Raw genomic sequence first — 15,706 nt, 5'->3', positions numbered from 1 at the left:
TTATAATTATAAACATATAACTTATAAATAGATTAGATTATTAACTAGATCTTGTAAAAAAATCTAGTTACTAAACGATTTAAAAAAAAAAAGGCTTAAACGGATTTTTAAGAACTCCTAAAGAACGAAAATAAATACAATATATAACTTTTATTAAAATAGTAAAAAGCTTTAAGAAGTTTATAACTAATATTAATAATTAAAAATCGTAATAACTCTAAATTATACTTAAGGAGTACTAGATATATATAAAACTATTTATAAAACCTAAAGAAATAGGATTATTAAAATATAGTAATTAAAATATAAAAATCGAACTTAAAAAAGGGATATAATTTAGGTTTTATTTAATATATTTAATAAATTAAAAAGAATAAGAGTATTTTAATAAATATATTAATAAAAAACTTAAGAAAGGATGTATTTAATTATTAAATTCTCTTACTGAATTCCCTTTATTTTTTATATTAAAAAAGGGTAAAAAATTAAGACTTATTATTAATTATAAAAAACTTAACGAAATTATAAAAAAGAATTACTATTTCTTATTACTTATTACTAAGTTTAGAGATCTATTTTATAAAGCTAATTAATTTATTATTATAAATTTTAAAAAAGTATTTAACTAAATTCAAATTAAAAAAGGAAACGAATAAAAGACGGTATTCCGAACTCGTAGAGGACTTTTTAAATACTTTATTATACTTTTCGGACTTATTAATACTTTAATAACTTTTTAAATAATAGTTAATTACGTACTCCGGGAGTACGTCGATATTTTTATTATTATCTATATTAATAAAAAAAGATTTTTTAACTTTAAAATATATAAAAAGTATATTTATATAGTATTTTAAAAGCTCTAAAATACTAAGCTATATACCGAATCCTCTAAATACGAGTTCTATATATAAAAAGTAAACTTTTTTAAATATATTATTATATTAAGATAAATCTATATATAAATATTAAAAATAAAAATAATTAGGGACTAGCTTATATAGTGGTTTTTTTCTAACTTTATAAGCATAAAAAGTTAACCTTAATAGGATTACGCTTTTAAAGAAAATTATACAATATAGCATACTTTTTAATTATATAATACGCATAATATATCTTAAGTACGCGCTTAACGTAATATAGTAATTTCGATATAAAAACTATTATTTAATTAGGGATAGGTAAGCTACCCTCTTTAGTAGCGGCGCTAGTTAAAAAGGTTAATAATAGAAGTTAGCTATAATAATTAGCTATAATAGTTAGTTATAATAGTTAGAGGCGGCCCTTAACCGTAGAGGTTCTAAACTTTAATAATAATATAGAGGTTTTTTAAAAAAGGGCTAAATAGGCTAATATTTATTATTCTTCGTATTAAAGCTCGTAAAGATCTTTTTTATCCTTATTATTTTTAATATTACCTAAAGCTACTCTCTATTTAAACTAAATAAATTTACTAAGTAAATTTATTAAATAAATCTACTAAATAAATCTACTAAATAAATCTACTAAATAAATTTACTAAATAAACCTATTAATATATAAACTACTACCTTAATAAGAACAAACTCTATTCCTAGTATATAATTAATAATTAATAAGCTAGAACTAAAAATACCCGTTAATAAGTCTACCCCTCTCGGGCTAGGCGCCCTCTTTAGCTAGCTCGACGCTATAACTATTATAATTAACGTAAATATACCCGAGGATTAGTAAAGTACTTTTTAATAATACGGAATTTAGCTAGGTAATAATATAAACGCTATAAATAGCTAGGCTAATACAGATATTAAAATTTAATATATCGATATTAGCTTAGTTATAATAATTATAATAAACGGGCCGGAGGTATATAGGGTTAAGATAATAAACTAGCGCTTTAAATAGCTCTTATAAGACCCCCTGGGTAATAATAATATTTATATAAAAAAATAGATTATACTAAACCTAGCTACTTACGTAAATTAATATTAAGAAGTCCTATGTATATTAAAATAAATAAAGCTCGCCCTATAAGCGGGTAATAGAAGGTTAAGAGCTATTAATAAAAGGGAGATAATAGTTAAGTTAGTTAACTACTATTTTAGTTAGTAATTAAGTATAGAGCGTATTATACTTAGTTTTTTTTAATACGTAATATATAGTACGGCCCCGGCAGATTACTCCGTTAGGGGGAGGGACTAGCTTATATTATAAAACATTAAGAACGTATAAGGATTCTTAAAATTCGTTAATTTTATTAATAATTTTTTAAAAACTATATTAACATAATTAGACTTTTTAATAACTTAATATAAAAAGATACCCTATTTATTTAAAATCCTAAGTATAAAAAAGTATTCGTTAAGGTTAAGAATATAGTTATTTCTAAACTAGTTATTATAATCCTAAACCCCTAAAAACTTTTTAAAATTAAGACTAACGCTTTAAACTTTATTATAAAAGCGGTCTTAGGATAACGAGATAAGTAAAAAAAGCTTTATTTATATTACTTCTATTTTAAAGTATTTTATAGAGTAAAATTAAATTAATAAATTTATAATAAAGAACTTATAGCTATTATTAAAGTATTTTAAGAATAGAGGCTATAGTTATCTAGAACTAAGTATAAAGTTATAGTTTATATAAATTATAAAAATCTCGTAAATTTTATAATAAATAAGAATTTAAATAAATAATAAGTTAGATAGAGCGAATTCCTATTTAAATTTAACTTTTAAATTATTTATTAAAAGGGTTTAGAAAATAGTAGGATAGACGCTCTTAATAAAAGACCTAATTATAAAGTCGCGGTCCTTAAAGAAATATGAGTTATTTTTAAATAAGAAAAGGACGGTAGTTTTATACTAATTACGAAGCTTTTTATAATAGTTAAAAAAATTAATACTAGCTTAATTAAAAAAATAACTCCTAAGCTTATTATAAAATTTTATAATATATTAATATATAGCTACTAAGGAATTACTAAAATATAAAAACGGATTTACTAATATTATAATAAATCCGCTATATATATTAAAATTATAAAAGTAATTAAGGACTACGCGACTTATAAAAAAATAAAAATAGCTTATATAAGCCTTATAATAAGCTATAATTATTATAATTACTAATAAAAGTATAGTAATTAATTATATAAGACTTTATTATTAAATTACTAAAGTTTAGAGAACTATTTATTAAAATAGAGTATAATAATATCCTAGTTATAGTCGATCGACTTACTAAGTTTATATATTTTATTCCCTATAAAGAATTAAATATTATAAAAGACTTAGTATACGTATTTACTAAGATTATATTTTCGAACTATAGTTTACTAAAAGAAATCATTTTTAATAAAAATAAGCTATTTACTTTAAAGTTTTAAAAATCCCTAATTTCGTAACTTAGTATAAACTATAAACTATCGATATTATTTTATTTATAAACTAATAGATAAATAGAAAGGATTAATTAAATCCTCGAAATATACCTTTATTATTATATAAACTATAACTAGGATAATTAGATAGTATTTTTATTAATAGCCTAGTTCGTATATAATAATATAGTTAGTAAAAGTATAAAAAAATCTCCGTTTTATCTTAATTACGGATTCTAACTAATAGTATATAAAGAAATATAATAAGGATTATAAGCTTTAAAAGCTATAGTAAGTATAAGTAAACTTAAAGAGATTTATAAATAAGCTTTATTAAACCTCGAGTTTATATAATAATATATAAAAAAGAACGTGGATAAATTAAAAATTAGAGGACTATTTTTAAAAAAGGGGAATAGTATTTATTTCCTTTACTATAATATTAAAACGAAATAACTAAGCGATAAATTAGATTATAAAAAACTTAGACCTTTCGAAATTATTAAAAAAGTTTTATTAGTTAATTATAAATTAAGATTATTAAATACAATACGATACTATCTTATTTTTTATATCTTATTATTCGAACTTATATTAAGAGGTTTATATATAAAAAGTTATATTATTATTAAACTAAACTAATTAAAGTACGAAGTCGAACGGATTATCAACTATAGAATTAAGAATAAAATACGGGAATTCTTAATTAAATAGAAAAACTATAAATATAAAGAAAATATATAAGAACTTATTATAAACCTCTAAAATTCTTAAAAATCCTTTTTAAAATACTAAAATTGAAATTAAAATTAGAACTCCTAGTTATTATAATATCCTAGTTAATTATTTTAAAAATATTACTAAACTATACTTCTCGTATAGTAGCTAACTTATCCTTGTTAATAATATTAAAAAGATTAAGAATTGCTTTTTCTTTTTTAAATACTATCCTTTTTTTTTTAAAAACGATCTAACTTTAATAAAGATTAATTTATTTTAATTTATATATAATATAAAGCCTTTATTTATTTTTAAAAAAGAAGCTTTTTTATTTCTTTTTTATATTCTAACTTTTTCATTTTAAATAAAAGACGATCTATTATAAATATAATTAATATAGAAAATACTAATAAAAGAAAAAGAAATTTACAATTATATATAGTATTAATAATCGCGTCGTAAGAACGACTATGACGTATATATTTATAATATTTTAATTTACCCTTTAGTATTTTATACTTTCGCCCTAATAAATAATAAAGTAAATAAAGTATTTTAATCTCGAATCCTCGCTCTTTAATTTTAAAAATAAGCTTTAGTTAATAATATATCGAAGATTTAATAAATATCTTAATATTTTTAAAAAAATTACTTAATAAGCCCTAACTTAGGCTATAACGACTTATTTATAGGTTTATAAGGATAAGACCTTTAAAAAGGAGATTTAATATTACGACTTAATATATATAACTAAGACTAGGGCCTGCCCCGTAGGCTTATAGTAGCTATAGTATACTATATATATATAAATACGAGAATATAAAGTAACTCTTACGGAATAAAAGAACTATAAATAAGTTATATATAAATAAGAAGTAGTAATTATATAATAAAGTAATTACTATAATTACTCTAAGTAATCGCTTATTAATATTTACTAAGTAATTACTTAACGAATAAGAGTAATTATTAATAAAAAATATATTTATAAACGGACTTATATATAATACGGACTTAAACCGGGCTTAAGGATAGACTTCTTATAGCTTTTTTCATAATTAACTTAGTATTAGATCTTATAATCGTTTTTAGCTATTTTTATTAAAACCCCCTTTTAATAAGACTATAATTAATTACCGAAGCCTTATTTACTTTATAATTTATAAATATAGCTTTAGGGAAGCTATTTATAATTATAATACTATTTACTTAGTACTCGTAGCCTTAACTTTTATTAATATACTTATTACGACTAGCTAGCCGTAATAGTTACTAAGCTTTTTAATTACGTTTAGAAAGGTATTTATAATATTATATTAATAAACTTTTAAATCGAATTAGGTAGTAATAGCTATAACTACCCTAAACGTCTTAGTAATTAGCGTTATTACGTAGGTCTTTTTTAGGGAGTATTATACTTAAAAGTCCCCCTTAACGCAGATTTTTACTTTATAATAATTAAAATAATTATCGCTATTTAGTTTATAATTAAATACTTATTTAAAGAGTATTAGCTTAGAGGTAACCGACACCTTACTAACTACTTTTTAAGTATTTATTTTTTAGTTTCTAGATTTTTAACTATACTACCTCTACAAATTAACTTCTTAAAAGTTCTAGTATTTTAAAAATATTTGTTTTATTTTTTTAGAAGGGTAATTATTTAATTTATATAGATTTAGTTAGATTAGACTACGGTTAGTAAAACGTACTTCGTTTTACTAATTATAATATAAATATAGTAATATAGTATTTAATACCCCTAAGTTACCTTATTAACCGCTTTTTATTAATTAAGTATATATATATTAAAAAAAAAATCCTAGTTTTTTTTTATTTAAGTATAAAAAAAGTACTACCTAAGTCGCTCTTATCGACTCGGGTTTTAAATAAATACTTTTAGTAATTAGTTTTTAATTTTTAATTTTATTTAATATACCCGTCCTTTTTTTAGCTATATATATTAGCTATATTAAAGTCGCTAGCTAGGTTATTTATTACTTTTATTTTTTAATATAAGCTTACTTATTAAAAAGGTTTATTAAGGTTTAGTTAAGTAAAAAGATCCTTTTTATAAGAGCTTTAAAAAGTCTTTATTTATATTTATATATATATTATATTTTTAATTTTCTTAATAAAAAGATTAACTTCCCTTACGGCCTTATTTATAACTTCAATTAGTTAAGTAAAATTCGTATTTAACCCCGGGTTTTTAAAATTTAAAATTAGTTTAGGAGTAAGTAATTACTTATTTTATTTATTTAGAAACGAACTAAGCTTTTTTATAACTTTATTCGCTTTTTATAAAATAAATATAAATAATAATAGTTACTTTTTATTATTAATTAATATAGCCTCCTCCTTATTTATAATTTTAAGTAATTAGAGCTTAAGTTTCATTATTATAAATAGTTATTAAATCTTATTTATTATAGCTTTTAATTTGAGTAAACGAATTATAGTTTTAATATTATTTTTTAAATAAAAAGCTATTTTATTAAATATTATATTTTAAGTAATAATAACTTCTAAAAATAAGGGGATTTAAATCTTATATAAGTTATAAACGTTTAGTACGTAACTTATAAAGTACTTAATATATCCTCTCTATTTTATTTTAAAACGTTTCTTATTAATTCTCTTTTTATAGTCCTTTTTAAAAAAAATACGCTCTATAACTATATACGTACGTTTACTCTTAATAAGGATATAAATTATAAATAAGTTTTAGTATATTTATTAATCATTACTACTTAAAATAATAAGCGAACTATACTTTTTTAATTTAAATTAATAATAGCTAGTTAGTATATTACTTAGGGTTAATATTATATAAATAAGCTATAACTAATATAGCTTCTACTTAGAGTTCGTTTAATAAGCTAGTTATTAATATTATATTAATCGTTTTATTAATAATTTCTTAGCTTACTTATTCCCCTCCTCTATTTAGTTTTTTTATATATAAAAAAATAGTTTTTAAGTCTACTTTTAGCTCCTATACTTATATTTAAAAATAAGTTTCGTTATTAATTACGATTATTATACGTTCTATATTTTATTAAATTTTATAAACGGCTACGCCCTTTTATATACGTACTTATTATTTAAAAAAATATAAAACCCTAAATACTATATTATAAGTCTTCGTAATTTATAAAAAAATAAAAATCTTACTTAAATACTCGTTTTTAATTAATATTAGCTACTTACTTCGTTTATAAATTAATAAGTAGTTAAAGAGGTCCTATAAGATTTTATAATAAGGTTAGGTTATTCTTCGTTTTAAAATACGTTATAAAATAACTTATTTTATATAAATAGTTATATAATATTAGTATTTTAAATAGCTTAGTTTTTTTATTTTTATTTCTTAAATAGCTAGGACGAGCTTTTTAAGTATTATTAGTACGAGATATTTAGATCTAAAGTATTAAAGCTAGGCTATATCCGATTAGTTATTCTTTAATTAATATAAAGAACGTAAGTACTAAGCGCTATATATTAAAATTATATTAATAAGTAAAGACTAATTTTTAAATAAAAAATAAGATAAATAGGGCTTATATTTTAAAAAAACTAAATTAACCTTTTTCTTAAGCTATTTAATAATAACGTTTTTAGATTTGTTTCTAAACTAAAGGGTGTAATTAAAACCTAAGTACTAAATATTAGTTTTTTAGAAGAGTATTTTTAATATAACGTTTATATAAAAGTTCTTAATAAAACCGATATTATAAAGAGTAAAGTACTTTATTTTAAGCCCTTTTAGTTTTATAAAAATATTATATATAATCCTCATTCTCTTAGTAATAATAAGATAAAAAGCCGTTTTAAAATCTATATTCTCTAAGTTATTATTTTATTAAATAAAATCCGATTTTAAAAGCGATTAGTTATTAATAAAGTATATAGTATTATAGTTATTTATAATTATATTTTTAAAAAGGAGGTATAAATCAATAAAGGGAATAGAGAAAATAGTAAAATTACTATTTTTTTTTTATACTTAGCTTAGAAAGTAGACTAACGTTAATAATTATAGTTATAATATTTAAAGAGTAAGTTCCCTTAGAGTTCTTTTTATTACTTAGCTTACTAGTTTTAGTTATTTTTTTAAAATAACCTTAGTTATTATTACTCTATTTAAAAGAGGGTTTTATATAAATTTAACTTTTTTAAGTAAGGTTAGTATAAAAGTTAGTATACTTTTTTTAGTTTAAATAAGAAATTATTTTTTAAATATCGTTGCTACTTAGTTAAATATATTTTAACTTCGTTTTACTTATTAAAATAAGCTCTATTTTTATATAGTCTATTAGTTTTTAATAATAAATCCCTTTATAAGAGTAGTTAATAAATAAGTTAAGAGTCGCTTTATTTTACTTAAGGGAATCTAAGTAACTTATTAATATTATAAATATTATAGGGGTTCGTTTATAATTCTTATTATATACTGCCTCTTTATATAAAAAGTTATTAAAAATCTTAGTATAATACTTTATATTAGGGATCGCTTCCTTTTTTTATTCTAATTTAATAATTTTAATAAGCTTTTAATTAGATTAGTTTAAAGTAAAATAACGTATAGTTATATAAAAAAAGGTTTTTAAAACGAGGGTCCCCTAGATTTTAAATAGCTTAAGCTATATTACTTAATAATAAGCTAAAAAAAAGTTTTTAATCTAAGTTAATAAGCTAATACTAAAGTTCGCTTTATTTATAATTATATTAAATTCTTTTTTTATAATTATAAATAAATTAAAGTTATTTAGTCCGTACTTTTACTTAAGAACCTAGATTATAATATAAAGGGAATAGTTTAAAGAATTAATAAGCTCTTTTTTTACGTTTTTTAAGATTTTTTAAGTAATTATAGGAGAAATTTAGTAATTTATTAATTTATACGATCTTTTTTTTTATAAGTAAGAAATTATTTTAAATACGGTTTACTAAATAAAAGAGGCGTATTTTTTAATAAAACGTACTTAATTTATTATTACGGTCTTTAGTTTTATTAAAATAATTAGTTATTTAATTTAAGTAACTAGTTACTTAATTTAAGCGTTTTTAATAAAAGGTTCGACTATAGTCTTACTTTTTAATTATTTAATCTATTATTAAATAAACTCCTCGAGTTTTTATTAGTATTTAGTTAAGGCCGTTTTAAATATTTAATTTTAAATAGTATTTTATATTTTAATATACTCCTTAATTAAAAGAATAAACTTAATAAAAAGTAATAAATTTAATAAAAAAATAAGGTCGTTTAGGTTTAATAAGTCCTAAACGTTTTTTAACTAGGCTTTAATTTATAAAACGAGGTATTACTTAGGTTAATTTTATTAATAATTAAGCTTTTATTTAAGAATATTAGTAGTTTTTTTAAAAAATATTAGTTTATTTAAAAATAAGATTAACGGACGTAATAAGAGTTAAATAATATTATAAAAAAAGATATAATAAACCGTAATCCCTAAAAGGTAACTTTTTAATAAAAATATAGGGGTCTAAATTAAAACTAAGTTTATAATTATTATAAAGTTATTATAGGAGTATTAATATATATAAAGAGAACGGTTATTTATTAAAAATAAAAAATAAGTATAAAGCTCGTTTTAATATAAAAAGTATAAGTAAAATAGGCTTTAGTAATTATATAACTAAGGTTACGTAACGTGCGGTAAGGCTATAGATAGTTAAAGCTATTACGATAAGGATATTGCTATTAATATTGACTGCTCTCTTAAAACCTTGCTGAGGTTTTCCACCCCACGGCAAACACCCTGACCGCGGCGTAGCAAATGAAAGCAAGAAAGTAAGAGACACCGGAAAACAAGATCAGGCCCTTCCAATTCTGACCTCCTTCCTTTGCCTCGAGGATGGCACCAGCAATTGGCAAACTGCTCAGAGTGCCGAAGCTGGCCATCATCATCGCCGTAGACAAATACCGCCCATATTCCCTCGCGTCACATAATTGGCCTAGACAGACCGGGACCAGGCCCAGGTTACTTCCGCTTGCGAAACCGAATATAGCCACAAAAGCTAAGAGCATTGGTTGAGAGTTGCCCGAGGGCAGCCAAAGACCGAGAACTGTGATGAAGCACAGGGCGATGGTGATGAGAATGACGTTGAATCTTCCGTACTTGTCTGCAGCTAAGCCCGGCAAAAACCTCCCCACTGCTGATGTTGCGTTGAGGATGGAGAGAATTGTATACGAATGAACGTTGCTGCCGGGCAGAGTCGCGGCATAGGAGATAATGTAGGTTATGGGAACGAAGAGACCCCATTCCATGAAGAAGATCCCGACTGCCGATAGGGTAAACTTGAGATTTTTGAAGACGGTGAAGTCAGGCCAGATGGATCCGGGTCCTTCCTTCTTTGGCAGCCGAGAACGAATAAAGAGAGTTGCGGGTACTGTGAGTCCTAGGAGAATGAAGCCAAGAATCCGTGCTGTCGGACCAAACCCCAGAGTCGGAAACAGGTTCTGAAGCAAGATGGGATACACTATTCCACCTATAGAACCAGCTGTGGCTGCTATGCCCGTGGCAAAGCCTCGGCGCGAGTCAAAGAAGTGAGCAATAGCACCATAAGAGGGTGAGTTTAGCAGAGCACCACCCAAGCCACCTAGAATCGAGTACGCCAGAAGGATTTGATAGTACTCTGTGTGACACCCGTTAGGAAAAATGACGAGTTTAGCCGTGAGAAGGGGCAAACCTTTGCATAAGCTCAATAAGAGAAGGCTTGCAGACATGCAAAGGCCACCAGCGACAACGAGGCCGCGGGGACCATACTGGTCAAATAGGGGACCAACTTGAATGCCAATAAAGAAGACAATAAAAAGGTACAGGCTGAATATCCATCCAATTTCGGATGAAGAATGATCAGCGAGTTGGTTTTCAGAGAAGTATGACTCAAAGACGGCAGCCGAGTTGATGAGGCCGAAAACCGAAAGCATTGCACAAAATGATCCAAAGACCACCAGCCACGCCTGCCAGCCGCCCTCAGGAAAGGTCAATTCGTTGAGACTTGCGGCATCACGTTCAACATAGAAGGATCTCTCTCTTGACCTTGATCTCTCTCCGTCGTCGTGAAAGTCTGTAGATGGTGAAGATGCTATAGGGCCGTGAATGTTTCTCAACTGTATGGACGATGTTTTTACAGCCGTTTGCGACATCTTCCGTGCAGGTCCTGTCAATTGCACGTAAAGGCGAATATTCAATGCACCACTTCTTTGCCTCGAATTGGCTGGGCTTTTGTTAACGGAGCCGTTGAAGAAGGCCAGTCTCCTCTATTGCAGTGGTGGTGAGTAGACAAAGTTGAGGCACTGTTAATGAAAGAAGATATGTTTGACTCAAAATCCATTTTCGAGTTCTATGCTAGCAAGAAAATACTTGGATCCACATGCACGTGTTGCGCCCTTTTGGCCCCATCTGGTTACTGGGAAATATCTTTCTCTGCTTTGGATTAACAGTTGAGCACTTTAGTACGTCGCCAATCTAGCACTAAGGCCGAAGATGGCTAATACCTCGCTCATCAGTGCTGTCGTAACGACGTACCTAGCTAAAACAAGGACGATACCCGATACCATAGACCAACAGCGCATCTGATCAGGGCCCGACCCCATGGCCCCCTGCTCAACTTATGCTCACCTTTTTGAGAAACAATCCTTTGAATATTTCACAAGGCGAAGATTCCCATAGACATGAGAATAATTGAAGGCAACTCTGATCAAGTGTGGGTTTGCTCATTTAGAGATAGAAAAAAAAAAGACAAGAAAGGAAAAGACAACTAATGCGCAGCAGGGTTTAGCAGCTCAGCAGCCCTTGCTTGGAGGGATCGACCCTGGCGACCGTTCTCCGCCGCTCTCCACCGTTGACCGCTGTCTCTCTTCCCGGGTAATTATTACTCAATCTAGACACTTGACCTCGAATAGGCTCAGTTTATCGGGCTTAAGGTGAGAGTTTCCGAATGAGTGGTGACACCCGTAGGGTCTCAAGTGAAGCGACTCGGCCGATTGAGGTAGACAAACTATTCCATGTAATTTATGATTCTCCCAGAAATCAAGTACTGTCCTCACTAAACCGTGTAGGGCAAACTTGCATAAACACTTGAGGTAGAGACTCTCGGAATGAAATCGTGCCTTTTCCTTCCGATGACAAGGTTCGTTTACGCATTTTTCGGTTGATTGTGGTGAAGCCACCGCATAGGTACAGCACCCTAGGACGTAGGTCGTGGTCTATCGGGTGCCTAACTCTGTAAAGCTTGGTGAGCCATACTGTACCAGATAAATGATCTACAAACTATGTACTGAATGGCTGTACACAACAAACACAGTGAATATAAGACCACCCCTTCACTCAACGCAACCAAGTCAAATCCGGCCTTCCAATTCCAAGACACTTGACCGCTACAGTTCGCATAAGGATCTGCGTTTTGAGTTCAATCATAGGTTTGCATAGGTGATACATTATGCAGCATCTTCGCAAAAGCTGTGTTCGGGCATGGAATGGGGATGGGCCCAATTATTATTGATTTAAGTAAGGTAAGTAATTGTCACGAGTTATGGCACGCAGCAATGGGCATACGGAGTGTGGTAAAAGTGGCTTAACTATCAAAGTGGAAATAGACAAAAGGAAAAGGTCTATATACACGATATCTGAGATAGACACGTGATTCAGCACGTGACGGGCACTTTGTGAGGTGCGATTACTATCCCTGTTACGTGACAGTAATGTTGTAGTAGTAATACAAGAGCAGTGAAAAAGGATACACAACTAAGGCCACTATCAGTTTACGAGGCCCAGGAATCAATCTAATAGTCTATAAGACGACTTTGGTTAGATGTAAGGGGTCTTCGCAGATTTAGAGGCAAAAACCACCTTCCCTCTCGTCGTCTTGGACGATCGTAGGTTTGATGAGGAAAAGTCGGCTATCAAGCGTACACAATAAAACTTGACCAAGCCAAACAAATACAACAAAATCCACTTGATCAAGCCTTCTGGTCTATAAGCCTCTGGAGAATCTGCTTGCTGATCAGATAGTCGGAAGTGCCGTTCTCCGGATCAGCGTCCGTGGCGTTCTGAGCACCGCAGACAGATCCAGCACTGTATTTGCCTGCAGGACCATCTACACCGGCAAAATCCCTCTTTGAATTTGCAAGTAACATGTTCTCGGCAGCTTCAGGAAGCCATCCATTGATAAAGTCGCCGTGGGTGCAATAGGCGGGGCCGCAAGCCAGTTCCAGAGGGGCGGTTCCCTCCCAGCCGTCAGGCAAAGCCTCGCGAAGATCATAGCGGATGCTGAAGCGCAGTTGGGGCATCCTCTTCATATCAAGAGGGCAGCGGTTGGCAGGCTTGCTGGTGGCGGTCCAGTGTTGGGTTCCAGAGTATGTGGATTCGAGTGTCTCTTGGTTGACACAGTCGTGGAACAGGAGGATCGTCTGCAGATGGGTGTTGCAGGTCTTGGACGGAAAACCATTGACGTCCTTCCCTGCGCTGGGGCCACCCTCGCAGAACCATTGGATGCCCGCTAGAGGCTCGGTATCAGCTTCGGACTTTGCGGAGGCGTTGCCGACGACAGCCTTGTAGTCTTGTGGAATGGCGACTTCTGCCTTTTCGATTGCAACGTAGTATGCACTGAATCGACTGATGGGAACTGGGGCAGTGGCGGTTTCGTTTTTGTAAAAAAGGGTAGGAACCCCTAATTTCGGATTAACAAGCAGACTTTCCTATCTTGATAGGAATTATCTCTTTGACAGAGCTTGACTTACAGTAAGACGAGTAGTCGTTGGGGTTGACCGCTGTGGCACAGCCCGCTTGCAACTCTTTGGAGGTGGTTGTGTTCAATGTCACAGCATCAGAACCGAAAAATGTGTGCATGTGGCTAGCATACTGGCCGGGTATAACCACAGGATCGATATTCTTGTACATGAATTTGTCAACGATGGTGACGGTGTAGGCACCAGCTGTACCGGTAACTGCCAAGATATTCGCGAACTTCATGTTGCTAAGGTAGAAGAGAATTGGCTCAAGTCGGTTCTCAAATGAGCGAGTAAGATGCAGGCAGGCTGGTATAAAAGGCGACGACACTGAAAAGTGTATGATCAAGAGCGAAAGCAAAAGGTGAAGACAATAATCAAGCTGGACTACTGGCTATTACCTCAAGACTCAATATGTTTCCCTGGCAATTCTTAAGACTTCTCCGCTCGATATCCCTTTGATGCCCCTCGTGCGGGTTTGACGGAGCAGTCCGCATGTTGAGATGTGGGCACGCTTCTTAACACAGGGGTTTGAGTCTGATTAAGGTATAGCTATCTCCACGCCAAGAGCCCAGGTGGGAATCCGATGGATGACAGTCACGTTTTCAGAAGTTTAGCGTATTGGTGAAACCCATCAGAATGCAGTGGACAGGCGTTACGCTGATCCTGAAATTTTCATTCCTGCGCGCTGACACGCTGACAGTTGGAGCACGGGTGTAACTTTAGACTTGGTCCTAGCCTACTGCCACGAGGACGCCATGCTTTGATGATCGAACCTGATCTTTCTTTCATCCTTATTCGTGAAACCTCTTTACGGCAGATGCGTTTAATTAGATGTGGTTTCAGTTAAAATACGTCTTCATCGCTTCGTATCTGCCTTGGGCCTACTCCATTGTTCATGTCCCCAGTGGAATAGTGGCCTAAGAACGTATGTTACCTCGACCTACCTACTCCTATGTCTTCTCCAGATGAGAAGATCATTGTAGTGAATATTTTCCTGGCTTGAGTGAATCTGACTAGCCAGAAACGGATGAATCCCTCAAATGCTTCGTAGTTCACCTTTTCGCTTGCCGGCAGGGCGAAGCAGCAAAGCTCCATACCTTTACTATATCCACGCTTCAGATTATTGACAGTCGTGTATTCCACGAAAAACTCTCAATCTCATCTTTGTAATGTGGAATATCAGTTCATGGAGGTGGCTTTGTTGGGAGACAATCTTCCAGGCCAGGGACCTCGTCATGGATAAACTGCACGTATCGGACATCTCGTCCGGAATGTGAAATTTGTTTTTCCAACCTGGTCCTGGAATCCGACAGACTTGCCCCGTCAGTCCGGCAGATCTGGACACGCAGACGACGATCACTACGGCTCACCTGAAAACACCCACACTAGGTGGCTAGGAACCTGGTATGGTTGAACGGAGCGACCCGCATTAGCCCGAAGACAGCATCTACAGGGATGTAGTTCAATATATGTATGCCACTTCGGGGCAATGATTGTGCGGGTGTCTCTTCCAAAGAGCGGGCAACTCCAATTTGTTACAAATGCTGCAATAAAGGGTTGGCACGAATGTTTTGCCCGGATATGCGTTGATCGTGGACGCCAAAGTTTCCTTTGCTCCGAGAAAAACGAAATATGCCGGCAAGTTCACCATGGGGCCCCGCGTCTACGCGCAATAATGTACATGAGATGGCATCAGTTCAGCTCGACATGTCGTCTCGGTCGAAAGGTTGAGACTCAACTGGTGGACTCAGCCATCATATGGTCCGTGACCATCATGGGAGTCCTCAAAGATGAGAGGTCGTATGCTCATGAGAGACGTATGAGGGGGCTATCAAAGCTATAAATATCGAAAGTCAGATCGA

At 30.5% G+C, this 15,706-nt stretch overlaps 4 protein-coding genes across 4 annotated transcripts; 2 read left to right on the top strand and 2 right to left on the bottom strand.

The window, feature by feature from the left end:
* Nucleotides 1-434: 434 nt before the first annotated feature.
* CLUP02_00099 (uncharacterized protein) lies at nucleotides 435-593 on the top strand (the record flags this gene model as incomplete). Its single annotated transcript, XM_049279152.1, has 1 exon — nucleotides 435-593. A coding segment is annotated over one exon (159 nt), but the record flags the coding sequence as incomplete, so codon positions are not given.
* Nucleotides 594-9,827: 9,234 nt separating this feature from the next.
* CLUP02_00098 (riboflavin transporter MCH5) lies at nucleotides 9,828-11,258 on the bottom strand (the record flags this gene model as incomplete). The annotated part of the gene is made up of 1 exon (XM_049279151.1): nucleotides 9,828-11,258. The coding sequence occupies one exon, from the start codon at nucleotides 11,256-11,258 to the stop codon at nucleotides 9,828-9,830; it is 1,431 nt and encodes a 476-aa protein (XP_049135108.1).
* A 340-nt stretch (nucleotides 11,259-11,598) lies between these two features.
* Nucleotides 11,599-12,084, top strand: CLUP02_00097 (uncharacterized protein; the record flags this gene model as incomplete). The annotated part of the gene is made up of 5 exons (XM_049279150.1): nucleotides 11,599-11,628; nucleotides 11,769-11,822; nucleotides 11,887-11,955; nucleotides 12,018-12,038; nucleotides 12,073-12,084. 5 exons carry the CDS (start codon nucleotides 11,599-11,601, stop codon nucleotides 12,082-12,084), a joined length of 186 nt encoding a protein of 61 aa, XP_049135107.1.
* A 989-nt stretch (nucleotides 12,085-13,073) lies between these two features.
* Nucleotides 13,074-14,085, bottom strand: CLUP02_00096 (uncharacterized protein; the record flags this gene model as incomplete). The annotated part of the gene is made up of 2 exons (XM_049279149.1): nucleotides 13,074-13,738; nucleotides 13,854-14,085. 2 exons carry the CDS (start codon nucleotides 14,083-14,085, stop codon nucleotides 13,074-13,076), a joined length of 897 nt encoding a protein of 298 aa, XP_049135106.1.
* Nucleotides 14,086-15,706: the final 1,621 nt, after the last annotated feature.

The sequence above is a fragment of the Colletotrichum lupini genome, chromosome 1, assembly GCF_023278565.1.
Source record: "Colletotrichum lupini chromosome 1, complete sequence".
NCBI classification, from domain to species: domain Eukaryota; kingdom Fungi; phylum Ascomycota; class Sordariomycetes; order Glomerellales; family Glomerellaceae; genus Colletotrichum; species Colletotrichum lupini.
Note: the sequence above shows the minus strand (reverse complement) of the source record. Positions and strands in the feature narration are given on the sequence as shown.